Source organism: Chiloscyllium plagiosum, unplaced genomic scaffold (assembly GCF_037043375.1).
Source record: "Chiloscyllium plagiosum isolate Xiang-an unplaced genomic scaffold, Cpla_swu_hap1 HiC_scaffold_8, whole genome shotgun sequence".
Lineage (NCBI taxonomy): Eukaryota > Metazoa > Chordata > Chondrichthyes > Orectolobiformes > Hemiscylliidae > Chiloscyllium > Chiloscyllium plagiosum.
Window position 1 is genome coordinate 46,075,917 of NW_028270146.1, and position 21,319 is coordinate 46,097,235.

General features: G+C 40.1%; 1 protein-coding gene across 1 annotated transcript in view; it reads right to left on the reverse strand.

Annotated features, from left to right (window-relative positions):
• LOC122553525 (ena/VASP-like protein) overlaps positions 1-21,319 on the reverse strand; it is a 283,915-nt gene that overhangs the window by 106,585 nt on the left and 156,011 nt on the right. The window contains exon 2 of the mRNA XM_087989777.1: positions 6,960-7,128. Coding sequence (XP_087845903.1) covers positions 6,960-7,128 — 169 coding nt within the window. The remainder of the gene's footprint in view (positions 1-6,959; positions 7,129-21,319) is intronic.

Genomic DNA, 21,319 nt, shown 5'->3' on the forward strand with positions numbered 1-21,319 from the left:
TTAGCATCAATCATGCCCAATAGCTGTTCCAATGCTATCAGAAACAAAAAGGAGTTCAGCTACAGAGGAATGAAACAAGAAGCAATCAGAACAATAATCAGGAATATAATTTGTTCATCCCTGATGATGTACTATTCAGATTTTCAATTATCTCTTCCTTTAATGTGTGGTGATGTTGAAGCTGTAGCTTTATTTTGTCCTGTTTTGTTTTGAAGAGAGGTTGTAAGGAGACGTTCCAAGCAGTCTACCAAAACCACTGGAGTAAACAGCTTGTGAGGTCTTGTTTTTTTTTAAGTTGGAACAATAAAAGCAGTCTGGCTGGGTGTGGCTAGCACTCACAGATGAGGATTTCTCAGTTTTTTTTAGTTTTTAGGTTCAGCTTTAAGCAGTTGCTGTTGTGGGCTTCAAATTGAAGTGATCATTCTCCCTCTCTTGGTTACAGCTATGTTTCTTTTTGTTGCTGGATTGTCTGTGAGACAAATCTGAACCTGCCTTTTTGCCAAAGAGTGTGTTTAATGGATGTTACTATATTGGAACAGTTAATTAGTAGTAGTTCTCTATCTATTATTCTGTTACATTTTCTAATAGAGTTAATTTTCTTTCTTTGGATGTATTTCAACTATAGCATTTAAATAAATTATGCTTTGCTTAATGTTGAGTAGTTTGACCACTGAAATTGCACCCAGAACATGGCACATTGCATTTGTCTTTAAAAATAAGAAAATTTGAGGGTCCAGGCTACCTTCTTAAAATATTTTGAGGGGATCTGGTCTGGTCCATAATAAATGTGAAATTGTAAGATTCCACTGTATAATGTACTTCACAGATTCTACAGTAACATTTATGAAAAATCATGAAGATAAGTTCAAAAACCTAACTTGAGCCTTTGACCTCTCTTTTACTTCTAAACAGTTTACTAAAATTGTAAAATTGTCGAATCAACTTGAGAGGTAGTCAATAAAAACACAAGTTTTCAGCAAATAACTGGTAGGTCTGAGGAGGTTGAACAATTCATCAACTTCACCAATACATTCCACCCCAACCTTAAATCCATGTTAAGGATGAAATTTCTAAATTCTTGGAAGTGCAGGCTTGGATTAGAACAAGTCAGCATGGATTTAGTAAGGGGAGGTAGTGCCGACAAACCTGTTAGAATTCTTTGAAGATGTCACAAGTAGGTGAGATCAGGGAAACCCAGTGGATGTTATTTATCTAGACTTCCAAAAGACCTTTGATAAAGGTGCCCAGCGGGAAGCTGCTGAGTAAGGTGAGGGCCCGTGGTGTTCGAGGTGAGCTACTGGCATGGTTTGAAGATTGGCTGTCTGACAGGAAGCAGAGAGTTTGGATAAAAGGTTCTTTTTCAGAATGGTAGCTAGTGACAAGTGGTGTCCCGCAGGGTTCAGTGTTGGGTCCACAGCTGTTCACTTTATATATTAATGATCTGGATGAAGGGACTGGGGGCATTCTGGCAATGTTTGCCGATGATATGAAGTTAGGCGGACAGACAGGTAGTACTGAAAAGGTGGGGAGGCTGCAGAAAGATGTAGACAGTTTAGGAGAGTAATCCAGGAAATGGCTGATGAAATTCAACGTGAGCAAATGAGAGGTCTTGCACTTCGGCAAAAAGAATACAGGCATGGACTATTTTCTAATCAGTGAGAAAATTCATAAAGCCAAAGTACAAAGGGATCTGGGAGTGCTGTCCAGGACTCTCTAAAGGTTGACTTGCAGGTTGAGTCCGTGGTTAAGAAAGCAAATGTAATGTTGTCATTTATCTCAAGAAGGTTGGAATATAAAAGCAGCGATGTGCTCCTGAGACTTCATAAAGCTCTAGTTATGCCTCATTTAGAATACTGTATCCAGTTTTGGGCCCCACAACTCAGGAAGGACATACTGGCACTGGAGCATGTCCAGCGGAGACTCACACGGATGATCCCTGGAATGGTAGGCCTAACATACGATGAATGGTTGAGGATCCTGGGATTGTATTCATTAGAGTTTAGAAAGTTGTGAGAGATCTAATAGAAATTTACAAGAAAATGCATGGCTTAGAAAGGGTGGATGCTGGGAATTTGTTTCCGTTAGTCGGGGAGACTAGGACCGTGGCCACAGCCTTAAAATTAGAAGGGATCAATTTAAAATGGAAATGAGGAGACATTTCTTCAGCCAGAGAGTGGTGGGCCTGTGGAATTCATTGCCATGGAGCGCAGTGGAGGCCGGGACGTTAAATGTCTTCAAGGCAGAAATTGATAAATTCTTCACCTCGCAAGGAATTAAGGGCTATGGGGAGAGTGCAGGTAAGTGGAGTTGAAATGCCTATCAGCCATGATTGAATGGTGGAGTGGACTCAATGGGCTGAATGGTCTTACTTCTACTCCTACATCTTTTGGTCTAAATTCACCTGGACCATCTCTGTCACATCCCTCCCTTTCCTGGACCTCTCCATCTCCATCAACGGTGACCGACTCAACACTGACATTTTCTACAAACCCACCGACTCCCACAGCTACTTGGATTACACCTCCTCCCAGCCTGTCAAAATGCTATCCCTTATTCTCAATTCTTCTGCCTCCGCCGCATCAGGAGGACCAGTTCCATCACAGATGGTCTCCTTCTTTAAAGACTGCAATTTCCCCTCCCATGTGGTTGATGATGCCCTCCAGCGCATCTCATCCACTTCCTGCACCTCTGCTTTCAAACCCTACCCCTCCAACTGCAACAAGGACAGAAACCCCCCCCTTCTGTCCTCACCTTACACCCCACTAAGCTCTGGATAAACCGCATCATCTGCTGCCATTTCCGTCACCTACAAACAGACCCCACCACCTGAGATATATTTCCCTCCCCACCCCTATCTGCTTTCCATAAAGACTGTTCCCTCTGCGACTACCTCAAAAGATCCACGTTCCCCCAACAACCCAGCCTCCCCTCCTGGCACCTTCCCCTGCCACTGCACCTATGCCCATACCTCCCCCTCACTACCATCCTAGGCTGCAAAGGTGCCTTCCACATCCATCAAAGTTTCACCTACACTTCCACATGTCATTTACTGTATCCGCTGCTCCTGATGCGGTCTCGTCTATATTGGGGAGATAGGATGCCAAATCCCATAGCGCTTCAGAGAACATCTCCGGTACTCCCGCATCAACCAACCCTACCGCCCTGTGGCCGCACACTTTAATTCCCCTTCCCCTTTGCAACCGCAGGAGATGCAACACTTGCGCCCACACCTCCCCCCTCACTTCTCTCCAAGGCCCCAAAGGAAACTTCCATATCCGCCACAGATTCACCTGCACCTCCACTCACATCATCTACTGCATCCGCTGCAGCCGGTGTGGCCTCCTCTATATTGGGGAGACAGGCCGCCTACTTGCGGAGCGATTCAGAGAGCACCTCTGGGCCACCCGGACGAACCAACCCAACCACCCTGTAGCACAGCATTTCAACTCCCCCTCCCACTCCACCGAGGATATGCAGGTCATTGGACTCATCCACCGCCAAACCACAACAACGCGACGGTCGGAGGAGGAGCGTCTTATCTTCCGACTGGGAACCCTCCAACCACAGGGGATGAACTTGGACTTCACCAGTTTCTTCATCCCCCCTCCCCCCACCTTGTCTCAGCCGAATCCCTCCAGCCCGGCACCGCCTTCCTGACCTGCAGTCTTCTTCTTGACCTCTCCGCCTCCATCCTACTCCGACCTATCACCCTCACCTTGACCTCTTTCCACCTATCACATTTCCAACGCCCCTCCTCCAAGTCCCTCCTCCCTACCTTTTATCTTCTCCTGCTGAACACTCTCTGCTCATTCCTGAGGAAGGGCCTGTGCCCGAAACGTCGAATCTCCTGTTCCCTGGATGCTGCCTGACCTGCTGTGCTGTTCCAGCAATAAAGTTTCAACTTAATTCCCCTTCCCACTCTGCCGAGGATATGCAGGTCATGGGTCTCCTCCATGACCACTTCCTTACCACCCAACGCCGGCTCGGGACCCTCCAACCCCATGGTATCAATGTGGATTTCACCAGCTTTCACATTTCCCCTCCCCCCCACCTTATCCCAGTTCCAACCTTCCAGCTCAGCTACACTTCATGACCTGTCCTGCCTGTCCATCTTCCTTCCCACCTATCCGCTCCACCCTCCTCTCCAACCTACCACCTTTACCCCACCTCCATCCACCTACTGCACTCTCAGCTACCTTCCCCCCCAGCCCCAGCCCCCTCCCATTTATCTCTCCACCCCCAGGCTCCCATCCTCATTCCTGATGAAGGGCTTTTGCCCAAAATGTTGGTTCTCCTGCTCCTCAGATGCTGCCTGAGCTGCTGCGTTTTTCCAGCACCACACTCTCGACTCTTATCTCCAGCATCTGCAATCCTCACTTTCTCCTGGGTTGTTCACCAAACCACCATAGTTGCATTCCAGTGAAACTTTGCTTAATAGAAATAATGGGGCCTATTGGAAAAGTGGGGTTGGGGCAGATCAGCAAAAAATATTACTCATGATTGTTGAAAAATCATCCAAAAATCTAACACAAAGTGTAGCACAGCCTAAATTAAGGTTGAAATCAGACTTATTAACAAAACAAAAGTAAATTTAACACAGTACAATGCAAAAAAAAGCAGCTCTCTGTCCAGTACCTCTCACAGAAAGCTGCCCTGTTGGCAATTGACATTGGCGCATGCATGAACACCGACACATGCGCAGAACGGCAAGAACACTGGAGTATGTGCAGAACGGTGTGGAGATTTCGGCGCACACATCAGTGCATGCGCAGAATGAAGCACGGGAACTGATCCCACCTGGAATCATGCTATTGCCAACGGAGATAAGCGTTCTCCAAACTACCGTCCCCTAAATCTTCAGCAACATTATCGCCAAATCGCACTGCTGAAACGCACGTTATCCCAGAACTGCTAGTATAAACAAAGATAGAGGGCAATTTGTTAATATGACCTTTACCAATCCACATCTAAATATTGCTGCCCAACATTACAAATGAAGAAAACTTTAAATTTTTGTGTGAAAAAATTAATTTTGACCAAGAAATCTATATTCAACTTTTTACACTGACAATTCTCATTGAACTTGAACTTAAAAGGGTATGCTACTGCCAACATTATGACAACATTGTAAAAGAATGTGAAGGCTCCACTTTATTTTGTTGATGCCCTTGTAATATCCACTGGACAAAAGAGATCAAGTCATTGTTTACAGTTGAATCATTGCCAGACATTCTTCTACAATTTTTTTTAAACTAGAAAATGCTTTCAAATTGTTGGTATTGATGTTATGTTTATAAAGCATAGTTCATGAAATCACAGAGCCGGAAGATCACCTTTGGATCATCAGCACAATACCCCCTACCCCGAATATCCTTAGGTCAACAGCACAGAAATTTCGCTATTGTATGCCTTACTTGGAAAGTAAGGGTGCTACTCTAAAATGTCAGATGATTCCAAGATTCAAAACTTAAAAAGTAATGAGATGAGGTTCACAGAATCAAATGTGTTTCCAACAGAGGAAAGAAAATTTAAAAGGGTCATAAGAAGAATTTTCTCCTCAAAGTGGTGGGTTTCTTGCATAAATCTCAGTCAAAGTAATTAGTGTTGTTTTAATCTAGAAAAGAACTCAATGGGGAGACAGAACAACAGTAGTTTTAGTTTTGGATGGTTTCAGTAACCAGTACATCAGCCACATGCCCATGTTCAAGAGATGACAGAGCAGAGCTGAGTAACTGCATTTTTGAATCAGTAAGTAACGAGTAGGAGATGTATATATCAGGCATGTGGTCTTAATATTCATTCTCACAGTAGGCATATGTACTATAATTTTCTTGTGCATTTAATAATAACATAATAAGATGAAATCATAGAGTGTGAATTTTCTCTGTTGTGTTTACTTTACTTCCTTGGTTACTGCTAAAATTCTATGCAACATGGAAGAAAATGATGGAATTCAGCACCATGGAAACACTAACAGCATTCATTAGAACTTTCATCTTCAGCAGGCCCATAAGGCAAGTTGTCTGAGCAAATGAGATCAGCAGCCTGTCATACTTCTCACTCACTTATCTTTACTAATAGTGGAGTGGAGACGGGAAATGTCATTGCATTCCAGGACAGCAGAAGAATGTAAACCCAATGAATAATGCACAACAGTAACAGGGCATATCCCTACGAATAGCCAGCAGCATCCAATCACATTTTGGGAACAGAATCGGTCGCAAGTGTCAATGTCCCCAGCAATCTGACAACACTGGAAAACTCAAGCTGGAAATTGTAACTTTGCTGAAAGAGAAAGACAGAAAGGTATCACACCAAGTGGTGCTGAATTAAAGCATAGTGAGCTCTGGTGAAAAGTCATTTAGCCTCAAAACATTAGCTGGCTCTCTCTCCATAGGTGCTGCCTGACCCGCTGAGATTTGCAGCATTTTCTGTTTTCAGTACAGCTTCGAGTACCTGCAGTAATTTGCTCCTCTAAAGCATCTTCGTTCAGGTGAAAACTGTGAGTAATGACCGATATTGTTGAACAACACTGTGCTATACGATGAACCAAATAATCTCTTTCTATGTTGCACAAGTTCAGGGTTCTGAAGGTTAGAAGGACAAGTATATACAAAGATAGTTAAATAATTTACACAATATTATGGACAGAACAATGAACCTTGTAATCGAATATTGATTTCATAGAACCTTTGCTCAATTACCATCACTGAAAAGGGACACGCAATATAGCATTTTATGTTTGTAGACAGTTCACTTAAGGCCAGCAGATCCATTCAGCAGTTTGAATAAATTAGGTGCAATCCATGACATTACAGTTGGAAATGGCCTATTGGAAGCAAAGACCTATGCCTTGTTCCTAAATATTCTGAAAACTGAAAGAGGATTGTTTGATCATGACTCAACCCTCACCATAACAACAAGGTAATTGTCAAAGCTAGTTCATACTTTCTACTTACTTGTTGGTCCTGTAGTTTCATTCCAACTACTCGGAAGGTATTATTAGAGGTGTTGTGATAGATGTTGACTCTGCTGAACCCTTGTTGTCCAGGTTTGGCTGGGACCCACTTTTTGCTTGAATCATCATAGACCATAACCGAGGCCCGCGCTTGGCAGATGCTCTGTTCACTGAAAAAGAAGGTGGCAATTAGCCATTTAAGGAAATAGCCCTCATACAAATGTCAATATACAAGAGCACAAATCTAGGAATGGAGCCTAAGTACATTTCAATATAAGCTGTAAAAGATGACAACTGTAATGCCACTGTTTGGCTGTGATAAGAGAACAAATAGACTTTACCATGAAGTATTTGGAATGGTCAGTAAATCAGTCAAATATCAGAATATTTCCCAGCTTCTTTAAGAAGATCATTCCCCCTGTCAAATGGGTTTGTTTAAAAGGGCTTTTTAAGCAAATATTTCAAGAACAGAATGCATTATGTTTCTGCATAGTCAATGACCTTGTCATCACATCGGGATGAAATGAAGCTTGCACATTAACAATCAACAGTTTATGAACAAAATATCATCTTTCCTGGCTTGTGTCAACATCAATTAATACTGCATTCTTTCACTTTATTTCACAACACCATAGCATTAAAATCAATTCTTTGTTGAACTGCATCCAGTTGCTGCTATACCTTTAATCAGAAACAATACACACCATGAAAGTCACTGTGTTGAATCTTCTAAGGGTCTAAAGCAAGCTCTGAGAGCAAACTGGATGTTAAGAGTTCTTGCCATGGAAGTCAGAGGCGGTACCAGGTGACTTTACTTGTCACTTGCTCCAAAGAACCTCCATGTTGGACACAAAGCACTGACAGTTCAGAGCATGGACATGGGCACTGGACACCTGCACCCACATCCATGGGTATTAGCATCTGATTGTGCTACTCTCTAAGAACCCTCATGGTACATCTGTACCTCAATGCTGCACTTTGGGGTAAGGACGTTTCACGCTCAGGGACATGCACCCAGCCCATGCAATTGACCAGGTTGCATCATTAGGTCATTTACTTGCTCGATTAGCACTCATTCACTACGGGCCTACCTTGATACTCATAGCACCTCTGTCTTGTCTTGCTTTTTGCACCCGCTGTGAAATTCAGCAAAATTGACACTTAGCTCAAAAAAACATAAGATTGGGCCCACTCTTTCTATTATTAATGACTTCACTGCAAGCCAGTTTATCAATTTTTCAAGTCAAAGTGTAGACATTTTATTATGTTCACCTATACAACGTTCCCAATGCAGAACTGCACACAAAAGAGATGTAGAGGCTGAAAATCTGCATTGAAGCTATGCAGCCCTGTCTGACTGCACTCCCCTTCAGCACTGCTCCCTGCTGGGAACAACATCATAAATTTCCACGTGTATACCTCGCTGGCTTTATCTGGCTGTGACAGGTGGTTTTGTGCTCAACTCAAGTTCTCTGGTCAGGAAGTCAGCCTCTGTGTAACACGTGAAATCACCCCTTGCATTCAAATTTGAACATAGACCCTTCAGAATTTAGAATTCGAGTGACCATGAACCTAGAACCAATCAGTGAACTTAGATTCCTGAACTGATATAAAGAAAATGGTATTTCACCACTTAGGGAAATATCACAACCTACACAGAGACTTAAAAACTTAATATTTGGAATTGCAGTGATGAATGCCTTAATATCTACATAATGCATTGGAATATTGGTGACAAATTTGCATAATAATCAGAAAAGAATTCATGCTTATGAGTTCCAAACTAGGAGTTTGCCTCTATAACTGGACAGTAGCGGGAAAATATTTAACAGAATGCACTAAAGTTAGTTTTTGATATATTGGCTTTCGATCTTCAAACATATAAGGTTATGGGTCGGGCTCCCATCCCTATTAGAAAAGGTATGTGTTGTGGGAAGACCTAGTATCAAAAAGGAAAGGGTGATTTGGCCAGAGAAGAAGAGAATTTACTATGCACTTTATAAACCCTCTTTGGACAATCCAAACCACTTTTGGTAAAATTTGTATCTTTTGAGGATCACTGTTAGATGTAAGGGATAGATATTAGCCATGATCTCAGGAGAACTCCTTACTATTACTCAGCATCTGCATCAGTTCATCAAAACTAAAACAGCCAGATGAAGTTTCTGTGAAATGCCTCATTAAAAACATGGAAGCTGACAATGCAGCACTCATGCAGGACATGATCTTGTATTCAACCAATATCAGATGCTTGAGAACTGGACGGCAGCTTGAACCCACAACTTTCTGGCTTAGAGGTAAGATGCATCAACTCAGACAAGCTCCAAATAGAAATAGAATAACTCTTTTATTACCTTAAAATTAGGAACAAATATTATTGCAGAATTGCAAAATTTTCTATTTTAGGATTCAGAAGGCATAGGAGTTGCACTTAACACATTTTTATCAAATCACCAGAGAATAGAGTTTCAATGGTATAAAAGTGAATAGCTGAAATAGTCTGTACTACAGACACCAATGATAACACCATATCTTGCTCGATCAGCTGTTTCTGAACAGCTTTCACCAGACAATCGTGGGAAAGAGTTTCAAAGCTGTGCCTGCAAATGTTGGAAATTAGCAGACAGTCAATTTAAATGAAGTAGTCAGGAAATAATACCATAGAATCAGCAAAGTGTGAAACCAGAATAAACATGATTAACAAAAATAGCTTGACCTTTTCATCAGACAAAGTTCTGTTTGTGATTTAAATGAGAAACATTTAACAATGAAAACAATATTCACATCAAAACATGAAGAAAACATTAAGAAAAGCAAGAGTATTTTCTTTACTGTGCTATCAATGTCACTGTGGTCCTGTTCCTGTCCCCTCCCTTATTAAAACTTTTTTATATGGTTAGTGTTCAAAGATGCAGAAGATAATGCCAAGCTTCAAATGCTTTTTTGACTGATTTTACATTCATCTAAATAATTAGTGCCATAAGTTATGTCTAAGATGGATTCCTCTACATTTTCAGAAAATTTGTACATTCAGGTCAGGATGTTCACATCCTTATATATTTTTACATATCCAGAATAATACATTAGCGCCTTCTTTGTGTCTATGATGCCTGGAAATGATTCCTTTCCACATGCTATTAACTGATTCTAAAGTAAGTATTTTAGTGATACAGCTGGCTGAAAATTCCCTCCTGCTTCTTCTATACCTTTTCTGTGCCTCATTTCCCCAATGTCCCATATTCATTCTTCCCATAATCCCATGCTATGCAAAACCTGTACTTTCCTGCTATATGGCTCTTCCTTTTCTGTACTCCTATGCTTGCTCATCAAACATTTAATATGGACAGAATGCATGAGTCCTATAATTACATTGGAAACTTTTGAGATGTTCATGAAAATGTCAGAATAAACAAACAGGCATTTGAAAGCCACTTAATTTAAACACTTCTGAGGAGCTCATGAATCTAAAGAGAGATCACAGTCCCCTAGGTAGCTTTACAAATAACTCCCACTATGTTGAATCCCCTTAATATGGACTAGAGCTCAGATAGGCATTCATCATATGATTCAATTCCACACATGGGTCATCAAAACCTCTAGGGATGAATATATTAAAGGCCTTGAACAAATGGCTATCATTTCTTTGCTTTCCCTTCATTTCGAAGAATAAACAAGTGGCTGACTTGTTGAACAAAGAACTCAGCCATCTGTTCCACTACTTCAAAGACTGAAGAGAAGGCTAAGCTGTCAATCGATGAAAAGATGAAAGCACAAGGATTAATTGACAACGTAAAATCTGAACATCAATATTGTTCAATGCAGAAAAGCACTTTATCCACTGTATAAACTAACTTATGTTTCTTTCCACAATCACAATGCTGATCAAATTAACAGTCGCTTATGTTTTCCAAATCTTATCATTGATCCTTGAATTAAAATTATACTTCACTCATCATACAGCAATACCTTATGAAATAGGAAGTTAGCAAAACTTTTAAATTTACCTGCCAAAGGATTCCAGATACCAAATCAAGCTTCTCCAATGGTTTCCCATACCTCTGAGTTGACATGAACTACTCCTTCAGGAGCTGTCCCAACTCTGTGAAAACTGAGGGAATGTCTGAAATCACAGCTCCACAATGCAGCCTCCATTACAAGAATTACTGTACATGGGCTTGGGGCTCCCACTCCTTACTTTAGATACCAGGGATAGGGTTAGAAATCCCAGAATCAGGTGTCACACTTCTTTCCACCAAGACAGCTAAGGATCAAAAGGAAATGTACAGCTGAACTGCACACTGAGAATAAGGTTCTGAAAAGTTACTTAAGATTTGCCATTTCCAATCTTATACAACATTATATTGGGTGGATCAAAGACAGTGACTGGTCTTTGAAGTGCATCAGATCCCTTGTCTCTGTCGCACTGACCATCAAGACCTGGGCTTTGGAATGTCTAAGACACTGATATCTCAATATGGTCAGATAGTATAAAGGGCATGTGAGACTGTTCAGAAACTATACAGAAGGCTCATTAAAGACTTGATAGCATTTATACGAGGGGGCTTTCAGAAGTTGTGAAATGCATCATACCTGAATTTCAAGCAATCTTGTTTTCTCAACAGATGATGAGTTAGAGTTAGAGTTTGTTTCAGATTTCTACCATCTGTAGCAGCTTGCCTTTTATAAAAAACACAGTTCTGTTCATTTGACAGAATCACCTTAATGCTTAAATTACATAATTTTAAGAGTACTACGTATTATGTATTGCAATTTTTCTTCTAGTTTCTCTTCTCCTTACCACAATTTTTAATAATTAATTTCACATCATAGGAAGCCAGCTGCCTTCACTTTCAACATGGCTCAGGTTAGTCACCCAGCACTATATTTGTGACCCCAATTTATTATCATCTCAGAGTGGTTGAGTATTTCAAGAACTGAAAGTCTCTATAAAATGCAAGAATCTAACCACACTACTTATCTGAAGCATTAAGTTCATTAACATAAGACACCACAGCAACAACTAATACAGAACTGTGAATTGCACACAAAGGTGGGGAAATTCCACTTAGAAACTTATAATGATTGCTCCTTTCATATAACTGATATCTCAAGATGCTTTACAGGAAGATTGGTGAACAGTTGGCCAGAGCTTGCACTGAAATTAATAGAGGAGATGAAAAGCAATGGAGTAGGTTGTGATGATGCATTTGAGGGTGGAGAAAGATGCAGCGAGGTAGAGTAAACTGTAGTTCCATTATTTTTCTTTTCTGTATTAATCATTCTTAAATCATTCCTTTATTAATCTTACTTCAAGTGTGAGCTGAATAGTATTTATGGATGCACTCGATAACTGCCGCTAGATGTTTGAGGTTGATGGCCTGAATCTTCTGAGCAGCAATAATCATCTCAGATTTCGGTTCTGCTCTTAGCTTTTTGAGTGCCCCGGTGCTCTGCATTTCTGACGGGGTCTTCAGTTACAGGCCTGTTCAGAAACCTGGAGTGTTATTCCATCAAATATCATCCTTGTACCTCTGGATCGTCAGGGAAAGACAGGCCAAGTGGCATTAATGAACATACTGGAGAATTTTGGGACATTTAATCAGCTTTTCAGGATCTTACCTCACTCTCTGATTGCAGTGAGCTGGTTTGAATGGTAGATACAATGAGAAAACCTGCTTAGCCTCATGGAGAGAATCGCTTAATCAAAATTGACCCAACTCGCACTTAGCCAAAAAATAGTAATTTTTTGTCCAATGTGGCTGACAGAAGGGTGACTCTGTGCGTCTGTATTGGTAGGATGATAGCTAGTTAGGGTAGCAGCTGTTTAGGTTATAGATAGGTAAAGTGTTAGGAGGGTGATTGGTCGATAGGTTGGTAGCATTACAGGCGGACAGGGTAGCAGTTGGGCAGGGTGGTAAATCCGTTAGTAGGATGGTGGGATAGCAGCTGTGTTGGATGGCAGATGGGTAGTGGCAGCTGGGTTAGGTGTTATTAGTAGTTACATAAAGAAACAATACAGCATAGCAACAAGACCCACCAAGCCTGCGCCAATTCCTAATCCTTATTCAGACCTACAACTCATTGCCCATGTGATTTCTAATCCCTCTGGTCACCTCATGTTCACGTGTCTATCAAGATATGCCTTAAATGTTGCTAACTTGCCTGCTTCCACCACCTTCATGGGCAATGTGTTCCAGGCACTCACCATCCTCTACATGAAAAGATAACTTCTCCCTTCTTCCCGAAACTTTTCCCTCTCACCTTGAACCTGTGCCCTTCTGCAGTTGACCTTTCCACCCTGGGAAAACGCCTCTAACTCCACACTCTCTATGCCTCGCATAATTTTGTAGACCTCCATCAAGTCGCCCCTCAGCCTCCCTCTTTCCAGTGAAAACAATCCAAGTTGATCCAACCTCATCTCATACTTAAAACTCTCTAGACCAGGCAACATCATGGTAAACCTCTACACTCTCCCCAAAGCATTCACGTCCTTCTGGTAGTATGGTAACCAGAACTGCACTACTCCAACTGTGGCATAATTAAGGTTTTTTCTGATTGTAACATAACTTGCCAGCTATTACATTTGATGCCCTAAGTGATGAAGCCAAGCATGCTGTATGCCTTCTTGCCCACTTTATCCACCTGTGTTGTCACTTTCAGGGATCTGTGGACCTGTACTCCCAGATACCTCTATGTCAATGTTCCGAAGGGTTCAGCCATTTCTTGTATAATTCACACCTGAATTTGATTTTCCAAAGTGCACCACCTCACATTAGGTAGCATATTAGTAATTGATTTGGATTGGGAAAGAATTTCAGAGACAGGCAGACTATTGGGATGTAGGAGGGTCAGGCTAGAGTTAGGGTTTCAGAGGGAATGGGAGACTTAGGGGTGACTCAGTGAAGTGGTATGTAGGGTGGGGACAGCTAGGCATTATAGGAGAGGTTGTGAAGGCGAGAAGTCAAGGACGCAAGTTAGGAATTTAGAGGATACGGGTGGTTTGGTGGGAGGTCAGTGATTTTGGAGGAACCAGGATTAGGGGAAGATTCAAGTGATGTTAAGAAGGTCAGTTGGACAGTCACCCAGTGGACTTGAATTTTCTCATTCAAGATTTCCTGGGGAACTATCCAGAAACATACTGGATATCGGAACTGCCCAAAGCATCTGACTCTATCTCAGAAGTGGAGACTTTGTCAGAAGGTGTGGGGAGCAGGGGAATTCCCTTTTTAAACTTTCAACATCCTGGTTAATTCTCACTTAGTCAATGCGCAGATCATCCGGGGGATCCTGATGCATATACTTGACCAAGGGTCCATTCTATCACTAGACAGAATCAATGTTCTGGTTCATGAACTGTTTGAAATGCTGAGTGATGGTAGGGAGCAAAGACCATTCATATGAACCTGCCATGTGTTTCAATTCACATTTCTAAAATGGATCCCCTAGGCATTAGGCAGTGACTGACTTTAAGTATGTCAGCCTCTTGCAGTCAAGATCAAGCCAACACAATTAACTGCTTATAAATGTCTTAATGGTCTATAAATCAGTAGTTAACAACTAAGTTGTAAACTTATTCTTATATCCTAGTGAAACAAGGATCTTGTGGTGTTGTGGTAATGGTTCCTACTTCTGGGCCAGAAAGCCCAATCTGCATCACAGGTTTGTCATACCATGTCTGAAATGGTTAATTAAAACACCAATACTGGTGAAACAGGAATGAAGAAATTGACATGAACATATGGCCAATCAGATGGACGTGGTCTTGAACTTGACAATTCGTTTTACAAATAAAGGTTCTTGTTAAATGCCAGAAACTTATATTTATGGTTACCTTTACATCATAGAATATCCCAAAGGAGCATTCACCAAGCCACATAAGGAGAAATTTGGTCAGATGACCAAGAGCTTTGTCAAAGTTTTAAAGGATAATGATGAGATTGGGTTAAAGAGGTCAGCGGTTCAAACGGTGTGTTTCCCAGACCTTAACACAATCTGTGTTCAAATAAAGTTCTATCCATTACATTTATCAGATTGCAATGCCTCCTTTTGAGCAAAACAAGGGAAAAATTGTAGTTTTCCCCAAAATTAATAACTTGTTATTGAAACTGCACTCATGCGTACATTCTAAAACCAACCTTGTTGGCTCATTGAGATTTTGTAATTTACACAGCAAATTGAGCAGTTCAATTTTTTTTGTTTTTGACTAAGTTTCAGGTTTCTTGCATTCCTGCAGCATGTATAACCAAAATATATCTAAAATGCAAACTGTAATATTTAAATGCTGCCTACGATTGTTATATTTTGAGCAAATTTCTCTGGATACTGTTTTATTTTAGAAAGTAATTCCCTCCCTAAGTTTGCTGATGATTTATCATGTACATCTCAACAAGCAGCCCAAAATCAAAGAAATACAATTTTTGAGATAACTAATTTCATAATTAATTTAAGATGAACATGTGGTCAGATAGAAGTTGTTTAGAACGTGCCAATTTATTTTACAAGCAAGCAATAACTTATTTCTTTATTTTTCTATTTTTGTATGTAAGATTTTGTACCTACATACCTTTGTGTCTAAGATGGTGCCGGGAATGGCCACTTTGTACACATTTCATTGTACTCCTGTACCGTGGAGTTCAGTTTATGTGATAATAAAACCTAAATCTAAAAAGTTTCATGATTTTCATGATTCACTGTATTCAAGTCTAAACGGGTGCATAGAAAATATATAACCACATAAAAGTATTTCAAAGATGTCTATAAATAACTGAATTTCTTTAACTGTTGACTACAAGAAACAAGTGTAAGCCCAATTAGGTTTGCATTCACCATTTCTGTACAATTTTGATAGTAACGTACAGGACAGGCTTGTGTGTTGATATATTGGGAAACAAATGCACGCATTCACTATGTACCTTTATAGTTTTCAAAGTCATGTGAATTATTAAGGATGCAATTCAGTAGTAGATAATTATATTTACACTTTAAATCAGACTGTTCATCTCAATTGTTATGTTATAGCTGCACCACAATGGTCGGCCTGACACTTCATTTGTACCGGTTTTGGAATATTTAAACAGCACTCTAATCTGTATTGTTTAAAATGAAGAGCTAAAATCAGATACTCTCAGGTACAAACCAGGCAACTTATTACATCCTCTGGATGTCCAAGGAACTTTTCAGTTGAAATGTTACAGTTACGTATTTTCATACAGTAAGAGCCTACAAAAAAAAGTAAATAAATGACCAGAAGGTTTATTTTTTTGTGGTGTTAGTTGAGGAGGAAAGTTGCCCCAGGATATCAGGATAATTCCATAGCCTTGATCTCAACTCCCCTCAGCTGATATTGGATAATTAAAATGAAGCCAGGTACTTATATACTTCTTTCCACAGCTCATCCTGATGTACTGAAGTATTAACTCACAGATAGGAATCCTATTACATTTGCAGATCCATATCCAACTCAGCCATAAACCTGGGCCGGAGCAGGAAGCAACAATTACTTCTCTGACAGCCTGTTAATGAGGCACTGAGGCATTCCCAGGGTCTCTTCTAAATGTTTTCTAACCATAATGGTACAATATGGACTGTGAAATAATTTTGAAAATATTTTTTGATGTTTTAATCTGGTTGGATAAGTCCCAAGAACCTAAACCGTGGCTGAAATCTTTGGAGTACTACAGTGATGATATGTCCCATGTTGAAGTCCAAAAGATGAACAATCTATCATTTTTCATTCTGGAATATGTACTGTGTGTTGCCACTATTAATGATTTGCAGAGTTTATTTGAAAATATAGTCCTTATTCAGGTGTAAGACTGATTTAAACTTTGTGGCCTAGCAATTGGTCCACATTTCTAAGGAGGTTTTCAAACTAAGGATCCAACGTGGTGGGAATTTCCCGGTGTTGTTAATTGGCCTCAAACCTCTGGGGAGGAAAGAAATGTGTAATTTATCCACACTTCAAACAAATGTTAAACACCCTGCCAATGGAAATGGCAGGTCAAACAGCTGTTAAAAGTCTTTTTTCCAAGAACCTTTGACCTCTCCACACATGAAAAGGAAATGAGCTGTGCGCCCCTACCCCATTGTAAGTGCAATCTGTCTAAATTTCTAGATGTGTATCTTATAAGGTCATGGATATACTTTCAATGATAATGGATTGACAATACACTAAAGCTCTTTCCAGTTTCTGCAAAGGGATATGGACACATCCAGATTGAGAGAGTAGGAAAAGGCAAACTCTTTGAAAACAAAACCTTTATATAATATTGCTTTTTCATGGTTTCACTGAGTTATAATTTGTTTCAGATCTACAGCCAGTGAAAAGTCTGTTCAGTAACAAGAAATGATCAAGCCTAATATGTCACATACATTCACAAATTAATACCAGACACTGTTACCTCAGGGAGCTGCTTTTCTATTGTCAAGTGACCATTATGTTTATAAATCTACAATGACAAAAGAAGCCATGGGAGCAGATTTTTCGATCAGCAGCAGCCAACGGCACTAGTTTTAATGAATAAGCTAAAAATAACTTTAACCAAGATGTTCTAACAAGGTAACCATTTCCTGAGTGCTTGCAGAGCAGATTAGTCACTGTTCCTATAGCCTTGGATGGAGGAGGTAGGCAGGCAGGGAAGTCATGCTTTTACAGTCAGCACATGGTCTCTGAATTGTCATTCTCATTATAACTTCTACACAAAATTCCATCTTTCTGCTCATTCATGTCTGTGATAACTTTCATCAGTAGTTCTTTTCGGAGGACATTTGGGTCACAGATTCTTTTCCATTCTCAGACATGTCAGTTCTTGTGCAGTTATCTGGTTTGTCTTTCATAAATAAATACATTCAGTATAAAACTGTCAATATTGCTTTGGACATATTCTGTAGTTATAATATTTGTATAGGTTTAGAACACAAATACAATAGAGAATTAATGATAAAGGAACTAGCAATAGCTTAAATTTGCCTGCCAGGGAAATGAGTGTTTCATGCACAGCTTTTAAATAATAATGTGCAATTTCGCTCAAGGCCTGCGTTAACTAAGATGGAGCATGTTTGACTTTTTTTATTCATATGTGGGATGTGGGCTTCTCTGGTTGGGCTAATATTTATTGCACATCCATAATTGCCCTAAAGTGAGCTGCTTTCTTGAACTAATCTTGTCTTTGGGGTGAATGAACAAATCATTGTCATGGTGTAGTTAGGGAAACAGTTTCAGGATTTTGACCCAACACCAGTCAGGAAGCTCTGTGACCTGGAGGGGCACTTGCACATAGTGGAATTTTCATGCATCTGATTCTCTGGTCCTTTTTGCTGGGAGACATTCCAGGTTTAGAAGGCGCTGTTGAAACAGCCTTGGTTAGTAACTGCAGTGTATCTTCTAGATGGTGCCATGGTACATTGGTGGTGAAGGGAGTGAACTTTGAAAGTGGGATACCAATTAAGCGGGCTGTTTTCTTGTGCATAGTGAGAAGCTCCTTGAGTGTTGATGGAACTGCACCCATTCACACATCTGGAGGCAATGCATCATGCATCTTGGAGATTGTGGACAGGCTTTAGAGAGACAGAAGATGAGTTATTCATCTCAGAATTCCCAAGCGCTGACATGTTCTTGTAGCCACAGTATTCAGTTCAGTTTCTGGTTAATGATATCCTGATAGTGGGGGCTTGCAGTGATGGTAATATCATTGAAGATCAAGGGCAAGGGTTAGCTTCTCTCTTGTTACAGATTGTTTTTGCCTGGCTGTTTTGAGACATGCATGTTACTTGCTACCATCAGCCCAAACCTGGATATTGTCCAGAATTTGCTGCGTATGGACACGGACTGCTTCAGAGGAAATGAATATATTGAACATTGTGCAATCATCAGTGACCACCCTCACTTCTGACCTTATGATAGAGGGAAGATCATTAATGATGTGATTGGGCCCAGGACATTCCCATGAGAAACACATGCAGGGATGTTTTTGAGCTGAGTGAATGACATCCAACAAGTTCCATAACCTTTACAGGATCCAGTGCTTTCAGTTGCTTGCTGATATCCTATGCAGCGAGTCAAGTTAGTGAAGACTGACACCTGTGATGCTGGAAGAGCCCAAGATGAATCATCCACTCAGCACACCAAGGTGAAGATGGATGCATTCTGTAATTGCTACCTATCAATGGTAACAATGATTGGCAACAATCTGAAACATGATGATACATTAACACCTTAAAAAATGGATGCAAACATCTTTGCAAAGCGAGAAAGAAGTAAGCAGCAGCTGCTCAATGGTTATCTACTGCTGTCGAGGATCAATGCACAACTGTCATCATGTGCTCTTTCATCTACATCCTGTTTCTATTTACCTTCTGTTTTATTAGCAAACGGATTATGTTATGCAAAACAAAAGTTCTATTGTTCATCCGGTGACAGAATCAATCATTAGCACAGTTGACACAGCTCATACTATCTTAATCAACTGGCTTGAACTCTGGTGTCTTTGTTAGGAATAATTTTGCAGTACATTTGTTCAGCACTGCTCCCGTTCAATAGTATATGGTACTAATGATGTGGCCAACTGTTCTATAAGAGAATGAGGCTGTTCAAAGATCAGAACAGACTTTAACAACACAGCCAAATCCAGGAATGTTCTGTACAGACCCTTTAAAAATTAATGATTTTTTTCTAACATAATGTTACTTATTCAAAACTTGTGAGCAGAAGTTCTATATTTACAGATGTGTGAATTGTCAGCTCATTAAAAGAGAGAATCCACTGGCACTCATAATGTAATTATTTTGGTATCAAGGCCAGGCCAGCGTTAACTTCCAATTTCACTGCAGTGTCAAGTTTGGCATCCAGAAAGATTGCTTAGAGCAGACTTATTAAATTAGCCAGTCCTTTCCTGGGAACTTAACTTTCATGTAATGGATTCCAGTTGAGTCAGAAATCGATATAATCTACATTACTTCTCAGAATTATAAATAAGAAATAATTTGTTGTGATTTTTAAATAGCAATACTTTATATTAATGCCACTTACCTTGCACTGTGACTTCTTTAGCCTTACTGCCATAAATATTGCTAAATTAACTTATTAGATCCTTTTTCACAGTACAGATTAAAACATTCCCAGAGCACTACTGCAGACCCACTTGCTACAGAGGTGTCTTATAACACATCTGAACAGGTTCATCATAAATATCGACAAAGACTTAATGGGCTCTTATGGTGCAGTGGTAGTGTCCTTATCTCTAAGTCAGAAAGCCCAGGTTCAAGTTCAGCCCAGTTGACACCAACCATAAGCTATTTCAATATTATTTATAAACTACAAACAAAATATCATGGTTAAAGGAAATAGAAACAGAAAAAAAAATGGAAATACTCTGGCAGCGTCTATGAAGAAAAAAAAACAGAGCTAAGGGACTGACCATTGTGATAGGAGTGTTAGTAAAAGAAAATTCCTAGTTCTTGCTTTTCATAAATGATGCTGTTTCAGACATGTCTATTTGGTGAAGATTTTGATTATGTGTCTGATTATTACATTGAGTGGCTCAATGTCAAAATTTATTTGCTAAGGGTCCTGTCATATGATCACTTTCTCTGAAATCCATTACTAATAAGGATTCTGACAAACTACATAATGGTGTAAAGAGATGCTGCCTTATCAACACCATATGTATATACTAATCAGTTCCAGATTCATTGACAAATTAAATCTGTATTCCAATTGTGACAGCAATGGTCACTGTATTCAAGAGATGGGTTTGTCCAGATAATTGTTCAGTTTGATCATCAATTCTCAGCCTTGTAATTTGTCTTGTAGTTAAACAGTCATTTGGCTTTAGCAATTACTGCTTTGTATCGATTACCTTGATTGATTATCAAGTCTACAAAAACTTCTCAAGAGTTCTTGCAGTGGTAGTGGCCCTACCTCTGAGTCTAAAGGTCTGAGTACAAGTCCTACATGCCTCCCAATGTGTGCCATGAAATATCTGAACAGGTTGACTAAAAATATCTACAAAGACTTTCAGAGCGTCTTGTGATGCATTGGCAGTAGTACCCCCATTGTTGGGTTAGAAGGCAAAAGGTTGAAGTCCAATTTGTCAGGACGTGTCCTAACAGGTTGATTGGAGAAGGATATTTAGGGATTCTTGTAATGACCCACTTGCTTCAGAGGTGTCTTATAACACATCTGAACAGGTTCATCATAAATATCAACAAAGACTTAATGGGCTCTTATGGTGCAGTGGTAGTGTCCTTATCTCTAAGTCAGAAAGCCCAGGTTCAAGTTCGGCCCAGCTGTTCCTGAGGCAATTAATAACATGGCCAAACAAGTTGATTAAAAAGGTTTCCAAATCGCTTTTGACACCAACA